This window comes from Pyrgilauda ruficollis, unplaced genomic scaffold (genome assembly GCF_017590135.1).
Source record: "Pyrgilauda ruficollis isolate IOZ18807 unplaced genomic scaffold, ASM1759013v1 scaffold119, whole genome shotgun sequence".
Taxonomy (NCBI): domain Eukaryota; kingdom Metazoa; phylum Chordata; class Aves; order Passeriformes; family Passeridae; genus Pyrgilauda; species Pyrgilauda ruficollis.
In genome coordinates, this window is record NW_024510210.1 from 1057293 (window position 1) to 1067455 (window position 10163).

At 40.9% G+C, this 10163-nt stretch overlaps 1 protein-coding gene across 1 annotated transcript; it reads left to right on the plus strand.

Moving 5' to 3' along the window:
- Positions 1–5829: 5829 nt before the first annotated feature.
- Positions 5830–7254, plus strand: PTH (parathyroid hormone). The gene is made up of 2 exons (XM_041485934.1): positions 5830–5915; positions 6993–7254. The coding sequence occupies exons 1-2, from the start codon at positions 5830–5832 to the stop codon at positions 7252–7254; spliced, it is 348 nt and encodes a 115-aa protein (XP_041341868.1).
- The last annotated feature ends 2909 nt before the right edge of the window (positions 7255–10163 follow it).

Genomic DNA, 10163 nt, shown 5'->3' on the forward strand with positions numbered 1-10163 from the left:
TGACCAGTGAAAAATGTAGACTCAGAGGTAGCTCTCCTTCATGGCTTCCCTTGACAGCCATTTTAGCATTCCTCCAGGCTGCTCTGGGCTGCTTCACCAAGCTTCACATTCTTCTCATGAGAGAGAGATGAGGTAAGCAGGAGCCTCCATCTGGTCTTCAAAAGAGCCATGTAATGCTGTGTGACATTCTAGGCAGCCATCCTCCAGGGTGGCATGCAGAGAGCGAGCACTCGTGCATTCCTGATCCCACCAGCAAAGCCTGCCATGCCCATCAGAGGTCAATAGGGAAATTCTGGGATAAACGGACATGGCTGAGTTACACTGAGGGCAAAAGGAAGTGTCCATTCATTGCATGTGTTCCACTGAATTATTTAACTCTAGAAATAATCTGGGTCACGGTTATCATGACAATGCTCAGTCCATCTCCCCAGATAAGTGAGCTTAAAGTCAGGTGATTTGGACTAGAATCTACCAGCTTCTGTTCTCTCCCTGCTTTTTCTCTCAGTGATGTTTGCAATTAATCCATCTTTGTCTAAATGTCCACAGCCTGAAAAAAAAGCATCATCAGTATATACTTTCATCAGAAAGAAAACAGGGAGATTTGGGAATACTGTGATTCTCAAGTGAAGGATTTTAAGTAACTGGAGAAAAGACATACTGGTAAGCAATTATGTCCAAATGCACAGTTGGGAGTAGCTGCTGAGACCAAATTGTATGAAGAACTGTGACAGGTCATCTTTTGAGAAATCCTTGTGCTGTTTTTTATCCAGTTGGAAACTGTCATGGGCTTGAAGCTTCATCTGGCTGCATGAACCCAAAATCCACCTGAAGATGCCCAACATTGCTTACATAAATTACCAGACATGCTGCTGTGGTATTTGAAAAGCCACAAATCTTGTCAATCAAATGAAGTCCTAACGAGTTTACTGACTGTCACTTTGGCTCTTCATTGTGTCAAGACAGAAACATTCCTTGGACACATTTAGAAAGTTGCCTCACCAATCATCCAGTTTGTCATCAATTACTTTGTTCCCCTGCTCAATGACCTACTAATATTCTTTAAGCCACAGCTGCAGTTAGAAAGCATTTTATCTGGAGCAACAAGCAGTGTGGGAAAAGTGCTGTTGGAAATAGCACTGCAGGAATCTCACTGCAGCATTGAAACCTTGCATCTAAAGAATGGAGAATTCTGTAGGAATATTAATACATCAGATTACATCACTAGTTTTTGAAAATGTGCTTTAGTCACTGAACAGTAGAATTCTAGAAAGTTTTGTGTCCTTTAACCATATTCCAGTGGCGTACCTCAGGATGGGTTTAATTTCAAGATGAGGTACACTATTTTCCCGTGACAAAATGAATAGAATGCAAAAAAATGTTTAAAAATAATGAAGGATTTTTGCAATATGGTCGTTGTTCACCTGCCTGGCTGTAAAATCTGTCTCATTGCTTTCCCCTTGTTTTCAGCCCTGGAGTCTGATTACATCCAGTGGCACAAATTCAACGTCAGTGGCACATCAGCTGCAAACAAAGCAACACGGATTTCTTCATGCCCAATTGGTTCAGGTATCTGTACAATCTATAAGGGAAGGTCAGGGAAGGGTAGGCTGCTGGCTGATCAAGAAAAACTCTTGTCAGAGGAAAAGACTGTGGTCAGCTCTTCCACACTGTGGTTCCAGCACCTTTGGGTTTCCAGGCCTCTCCCTCATCCTCAGAAGCCCCTGCCTGTGCCTGTAATGCCTCCTGGCATGGAGAAGCCTTTCCTGTAATAAACTTTTGAGAATGTATTATTATACTGCCTCATGTCCATAGAGCATTCTGTGAGTTTATGTGAAGGTAGAACATGCTACTCAAGCTTAGATCTAGCCTGGGAAAGTTGCTGTTGTGCATGAAGAAATAGTCACAAACGTGAACTAAAATCTTTGAAATATTTTTGTATTTCTGCCTAAAACGGTGCCCGTGCTCCCTTTGTCATCTTCCAAAGGAGGAGAAGGAGAAGAAATGTCAGTATTGATACTGCAACATCTACACCAAGAGTTTGCAGCCAGTTTCTGAATCAGTTGCCTTTGTCTGGCAGGTACCTGGAACATTTAATGGTTTATATTCCCCTGACTGCTCTGTTCCCTTGTACCCACTGATTCCTGCACTCATAGGCTCATTCTTAGCCTGCTGCATTCAGAATATGGAAACTCAGAATCCACTGAGTTTTCCCTCTTCTTATTCCAAGAGGAGCAAAAATTGTCTTCCACAGGTCAGGTCTCATTTGTAGGCACAAAGAATTCCTTAGAACCTGCAGGTTTTTTCATCCATACTTTGCCTTTGTATTTATGTGCACAGTTCTGTATCTACAAAATATCATGAAATACCTTTCAATTGAAGAGATTATATTTAACTTTGCTATCTGTTGTTTCTTTTTTATGGCAGTGTCTATAAATTTGGGTAGTTTTAAGCCTCTTACTGAACAGCAGTTCAGCAGTTGTTAGCCCTGGTTTCTTGGGATCAATTCAGTAGCGCCCAAAAGAGATCTGAATTTTTAAAAGGATTATTAAGACAGGGAAAAATTTTAGTCTGAACATGAATCATCCTCTGACTGAAACATTTAAAGAGCTGAATACCATTTTCAGCCCCTCATTAAACACTGGATACACTGTGTCCAAACAAAAGTGCAAACAATTACAGTATCTGGTAAAAAAACTGCATTCACTTGGTCCATTATCTGTCATTCCCACATTTGACATGCCAAGTTTAGCAAACAGGGATGACACTGGATAACTTATTACCAGCTGTATTTTCAAATACCATAATTTCTGGATATGAGGGAGAATAATCCAAATCCAAATCAAGTAAGTTATTTTTCCTGCATATGCCCATTTTGAGCTGCCATGCAAAATTTCTTTAATCACCATCACAGGATCTATTTGTTTACAAATAATGGATACATACTGAATATTTTTATTTTTGTGAATTCACTCTCCTGAAATAAACTGCTTCTTTTTCAAGGTATCAAGTTAAGCCATCTTTGTTTGAAATTTTAGGTACAACCTACCACTACCTTTGAATAAAAATGACACCGTTTTTTAGGCACTTGTCCTTTACTTCAGCCTTTGCTGTCACATGCTAAAGGTTACTCTCAAGGTAATTTTCTGTTAAAAAAATTACCTTGAGAATTTCATTAAAGGTTTTGCATATGTTACAGTAAAATCTAAAAAGAGAGTTTTCCATTACCAACTCTGTGGAGACTTTAAAATCCATACCTGTTATGCCATTCCACTGTACATTTTTAGTCACATTATGCCTAGGAGTATCCTTTACTAATATTTTAGTCATGTTTTAGCCTTCAGGTTAATATCCTGGTGTTTCCAGGAGATCCAAATCTCCTAATAAAACATATTCCCATGAACCCCTGTATGTTGCATTTGAGGGAAGGATATTGCCAGCTGACAATATAATGCTGGAAGCTGTCTTTACTCTGTTGTCCTGGACTTGTTCAAGTGAATTGCTTCATTAGTTCTCACTTTACTCACTAATCCATAGGCTGAGGGAATCATGAGCTCTCTAGAGCTTTTTGGAGTTTCTGGTTCTTCCCTCCCCTTCCCCATGTAATTTTACAACTCTTTATGAGATACAACAAGACCATAATAGAAACAAAAAGCATTCATGGTAACAGCAATAATATCTTACAAATTCTGGGTTACAATGTGCAAATGCGGACTGTTTTTTGTTTGTGGATGCTTGCTTGGGTTTTTTGGGAAAAATATACTGGAAGTCAGAAGAAGCATCTAACACAAGAAAAAATATCTTTCTTCACAGCAAAAATAATCTTTCTTCATGCATAAGGGAAAATACTGCTGATTTGCACATTTCACGTCTTAGAAAGCAGGCAGAATTCTATATCTCTTTCCCAAAATTTATAAAGTCCTAATTTTTATCTCAGCTGCTTCAAATGCCTTTATTCCACTGAGCACATTTGGGATATTCAGAGCTATTCACAGATACAGGTAAAACAGAGCAGTGAGGGTCTAACACCATTTCAACAACTTTTCAGTGGCACCAGCTTCTCATTAAAAACTTGATCCCCTATCATTCTTGGGGCTTCTGCTCCTTACTAGTAAATATAAGTAAATTTATACATAAATTTATATCTGACCTGGAGTGACTATTCTTATTTCCCACAAGTATTATAAGTATTATCTTTTCAGTATTTTGTAAAAATATTTAGTTGTAATCTTTCACTTGTGGATCACTTACTGTCTCATTTAAGTTTTACCTGCCTGCATTTAATAACTCAAAGTTTTCTTTGCAAATCCTTCCAACAGCTTCAGAGCTCACGTTATCTTGAGCACAATTCTGAATTTAAAAGTAAAACTTCCTCCCAGCTTCCCAGGACTGACTTTCTGTTGAGGCCTCTTTACCCTGTAAATGAAATGTCAAATCAACGAAAGCATCTGAGGGTGGGTACATGAGGGTCAGGAGGGTGTGTGTGACAGTGACATCAACTGAGACAATAAAAGGGCTTCCAAGTTACTTAGAAGCTCTATTTTAAAGTTACTTTTAGGGGGTCCACTAAACCAATTCAGTGGTCTTTAAATATACTTGACATCAAGAGACAGTCATCTGCTGACATACCCAAGCAAGAAGACTCTTTAACTTTCTATCTGGTAAGTATACTCTTCTTTTTAACAAGTTCTCTGGAAGACTTATTAGAATTTTTTATCGTTGATTGTTTACCCATTTTTGTGTCAGCTTCTTTTCAGACTATCTTAAAAAATAAGTGAATATTAATATGATCAAACTGTTCTGTTATCTGAACTAAATTTGTGAAATGGAAAAGTCAGAGACAGTGAACAAGAAAATCTTGAAGTGAATTCAAGTCCTGAATTTATAATCCTGGGTTAGATGGACTGCCAGGACCTCATTGATACTGTCATGTAAGAGACGGTGTTATAAATGCTTTTCTGAGCTAGAGCAAAGCTGCAGAAACTATTGCAAAAAATAAAAAGGCATTGTGGAGTTTTACATTTCTTCAGTTTCAGTTACTCTGTATCAAATTTCTTAAGTGGTAGCAAAAAGATGCCTTTTCTGCCTGCCAGTACTGAACCTGGTATTGGAACCAGGTTGTTTTTACCTGTTGTAGCATCATCAGCGGTAAGTATTTTTAAAATATATTCCAAATGGCAGCTCTGATGATGATGTAAATATCAGAGGGGAATTCATACAGGAAATGCAGGATTATCCCTGATGAAATGAGGGACTTAATTCTGATTTTTCTTCTGTAACTCAACAGGAACTGTGGGATAATTCAGCAGAGTTATGCCTCTATGAAAAATTGTCAGGGAAAGTGTCAGCCTCCCCATTCTAAAGAATATGCAAAAGAAAGAGAGAAATAGAGAAAGTTTTATTCTATAACATTTTTTCATTTGAATAGCTATACACAAGTATTTCACTGGACTTGAAGGTTACAAAGTCATAATGGTGATAATGACAGTAATAATAATATTGGAAGAACATGGTGCTTTTCACCCAATTATGCAAGAGATAGGTACCTAGATGATGATGATGATGATGATGATGTAGGGCAGATAAATGACCAAAATTCACGGAGTTGCCCAGGAAGTAACAATAAGTTGCTCACAAAATAAGTATTAGAAATAAATCCTTCATTTGCATTCCTTGCTGTAACCCGTTTCACAAAAAAGATTTTTCAAAAACTCTTGTCTGACGTTTCTCAACTTTTTTTTTTTTTTTTTCTAATTTAAATTAGTTTGGAGCAAACAGAAATAACTTGAATTACAGACTTTACGCGTATTCATTTCTACCTTTGCAGACAAAATGACTTCTATAAGAAACCTGGCCCAGGCTGCAATCATTTTATGTGCCATGTGCTTTTTTACAACCTCTGATGGAAGACCAATGGTGTAAGTACATTATCTCACACTGGCTGGCTTTTGCTGCTCCTGAGAGCGTGGTGGTTTGTCTGTGCATGTGTGTGTGAGTTCTGTCCCTGTTTTTGAACCCCTTGGCCAAGCTGGCCAAACTCTGTCCTCTAGGAACACCTCTAGAGATCTCAGGCACTCTGAGTGTATACATATCTTTTGAAAATAGGCAGCTGAGTAGAGGGATAAAAATCATGTAAGTCTTCTCTCGTTATTCAGATTGGATAAGCTCCATGTCTTGGGGGTCTACACAGGTGAACATCTTTTGTACTGTAAGAATCTAGCTGTAACTCACACTTAGACACTAACATCTGCCAGGTGAAATACAAATCCACAGGGAATTATGCTTCCTTAGCTCTAGTGAACATAGAAAACTACCACTAAATAAATGCCATAGTTTCATTGATCCCTTACCTAATATTATAAAGCCCTAAGCTCCTCTAAAATGACTGAACTAAATTATAGGAACAATACTGTCACAAAACTGACTTCCCACTTGTGATGCCTTCTCACTGATAGATCCATTACCAATAACAAGTCACCCTCCACTCTCCCTCCAGCACTAAAGTGGTGTCAGGGACAGCCAAAGGTGATACAGAGACTCCATCATCAGAAGGCATGAAAAGGCATTTTATAATTAGAAATCCACAGTTCTTATAGAAACAAGGACCTAAGACCTGATTGGCCTTTAACAATCTTCTCTCACATTATTGGTGAACTGTGAGTAGCACACTCTGGAGAACTATATCTATAAACAATGGTTACAGAAAGAGAGACAATAATTGTTTCAATTCTTTTGTCTAAGTTTCCCACAGCTTCTACACAGCTTCCCAGGATTTTCCTGGGAGAACCATGTCTCTCTCTGTTCAGAGGATATGTAATTACTACAATACCTCTCTTCTCCAGATGTCATTCTATGCCTTACAGATCAGCCAGGCAGCTCCTACAGCTACATATTGTGGTTCCTTACAAAAGTTCCCAAAGCTGGGCCTTTGAGCCAAGTTCTGCAGCCCAAGAAGGGCTCCCATGGGCCCGTGTCTTTGCTTTTCTTTGCTGCAGGAGGAGGTCTGTGAGTGAGATGCAGTTGATGCATAACCTGGGTGAGCATCGGCACACGGTGGAGAGGCAGGACTGGCTGCAGATGAAGCTGCAGGACGTGCACAGTGCCCAGGAGGACGCTCGCACCCAGAGGCCTCGGAGCAAGGACGACGTTGTGCTGGGCCGGAGGCTGCTCCCGGAGCACCTGCGGGCAGCAGCGCAGAAGAAATCCGTGGATCTGGACAAGGCTTACATGGATGTCCTCTTCAAAACAAAGCCGTAGTGAGAGCAGCCAGAGCGTTGTGTCCGTCCACGTGAGCACGTGTCTGTGTAGCATTGATCAAGTAGGGCATTTCATTCATGTTTATTCCAGCTGCAGTAAGGATTAAAGGCTCTGTTCAAGGCTGTAGCCCCGCTGAGTGAGACATTTCACAACCAAATAATAAATGTATTTACAGTCTACCCAGGACCACTGCTGGGTACATTTTGGCTGATGTATTTTATAAATTGCCAGCATAAAAGGAAAAATAAATGCAAATCAGTAAGAAAGCTGGAAAACCATTTAAGGCCAGTTCTACCACTCTTACACGGGCAGTATTTGTGTGTCATCACCAGGCCTGCTTGTACTCTTAACCAGGAAGGAATAAATGCAGGGGAGCCTGTCTCCAGGAAAGGGCCTAGGGTTAATCTTTGTTTAACTTTGTACTAATGGAAATACATAAATTAAACCCACATCTATTTTCAGAAGAAGGCCTAAAATCAGATTAACATTAATTACATAGCAAAAGCTGCACAATAATAATTTAGGATTAAAGACTGCAAACAGAAAAGAAATAGGATAGGAAGGCAAAGCTTAAGATTAAAGTACAAAGGGATAAAATTAAAACAAATTCTGAAGGAATTTTGCAAAATACAGAAATGAAGGGAAGGTTTGATTACCTTCCCCTCCTCCTAAAGATGAAACCCTGTAATTAACTGCAGAAACAGTGGGAGCAGATTTGGTAGCACATATGTAAGCACGGCCCTAACTATAGAACTGGGAAATGATTCTACACCAGACAATTACAATCGAAACAAAAATCTTGTGATATATACTCTTTGTCCCTCATTTTCTCTAGAAACTGTCTTTGAACATCTATATGTTGTGCTAGGCCTCATGTGTAATTTTTTTGTGAGAGCAGTGGCTCTCACGAATAAAATTACTCATTTCCCTAACCAATTGATTGTGGAATTGGGATCTCAGTTTTCCAGACATCCAGAAGGAGAACCATTAACATGCAGAAATCAATCTGGGACAGGAACCATTAGCTGGAATACAATCAAACTCCAAGCAGGACTCAGAAAGAATTGTATAGGGAAAAATCAGTTATGGCCATGACTTTAAAAAGCAGCAAATACAAAATGACTTTGCATGGTGTATGCACACGTGTGTTCAGGAGCCCCAGTCATTTCTGATGAATGAGAAAGTTTTCCCAGCAGGAATACTGGCGGGTGCCTCCACATTTTCCACTGGCAGTGCCCAGACCCAGACCAACTACTGCTCTAAGCCCAAGTGGATGTTCCCAGGCTGGCTCTTATTTGCTTGTTTGATGTCTGGCACGCCCTGGGGAGCCTCACAGACCCCTCCTAACTCCCCACAAATACAGATGCAACCTGCTGAGGGCTAGAGATGTGTTTGTGAGCAGAGAGCTGCAGCCCATCCTCTCGGCCATCCTTGCAGCCATGCAAAGGCCCCGATGCTGGGAGCAGATGGCACAAGGGCTCTGTGCCAACTGTCTGGTTGTAGGATCAAAGCCTTAAGGTGCACTTTCTATTTATTCTTTAATCAGGCATCTGTGCTAACTTCAAGAAATAAAATTGCATTTTTGTATTTATGTCTCACTTATATATTACCAAATAAAGTGGACCAAAAGCTCTTGGACATTATTTTAAAGCATAAGAACTGACTGGCCTGTGACTGTTTGGATATAATTTAGCATTTGGGTTAAGACTATTAAGTCATTTAATTTTATGACAGCAAAATGAGCACAAAAGTAATGATGAGAGCAATTTTTATTTTCCCTTCCATTCTTCCTGCATACAAAATCACAATGGTGGTTAAACCAAAAGTGTTTGCCTCGCACAAATCTATTTATGTCTCCTTGCAAAAATGACACATGCAAAAACTATTATCTTCAAGTGCCAAAATCATAACCTGTTTCATTTGGATCTAAACAAAAAAATTCTATCCTGCAAACAAACAATTCCTCCCAATCTTCAGCTATCCAATAGATGAATGATGATTACAGAAATATCTAAACTTTCTGCACACTTGCAGTATGACTTGGAGGAGTTTGGAGGAGGTGCTTTAGTCCCAAGCAGCTCCTCCAAACTGACACCAGGAACCTGGGCTGGTGAGTTTTGTTTCCCAGGGAAAAGGCCGGCATTGTTGTTCAGGGGCCTGTGGCACTTGCTGGCCGGCTGCCTGCTGAGGTTCCACATGGGGCAGGATGCCTCTGAGACACAAGCTGCCACTACAGCAACGTCTGGCTGCTTTGAAAGTCACAAGTGCCTCCTGAAAACTGACACCAGGAACCTGGGCTGCTGAGTTTTGTTTCCCAGGGAAAATGCCGGCATTTTTGTTCAGGAGTCTGTGGCCCTGAGTGGCCTGCTGACTTCTGAGGTTCCGCACGGTGCAGGATTCCACCCAGACCCAAGCTGCCACCACCACAAACTGTGGCTGCTTTGACAGTGCCAAGCACCTCCTGCAAACTGACACCTGGAATCTGGGCTGCTGAGTTTTGTTTCCCAGGGAAAAGGGGCGGCGTTGGTGTTCAGGGGCCTGTGGCCCTTGGTGGCCAGCTGACAGGAGAGGTTCTGTGTGGCGCAGAATGTCTCCTTGATCAAAGTCGCCACCACCACAAACTCAGGCTGCTTTGAGAGTCCCAAGCACCTTCTGCAAACTGGCACCAGCAACCTGGGCTGGTGAGTTTTGTTTCCCAGTTAAAAGGCTGGCACTGGAGTTCAGGGGCCGGTGGCCCTTGGTGGCCGGCTGCCTGCTGAGGTTCCGCAGGATGCCTCCGAGACCCAAGCTGGGTGTTTTTTTTCCCTGGGAAACCAGACTCACCCGCCCAGGTTTCTGGTGTCAGTTTGAAGGTGGTGCTCTGGACTAGAGACAACAGAGTGGCAGATTAGTGCTAGGTAATGGCCATT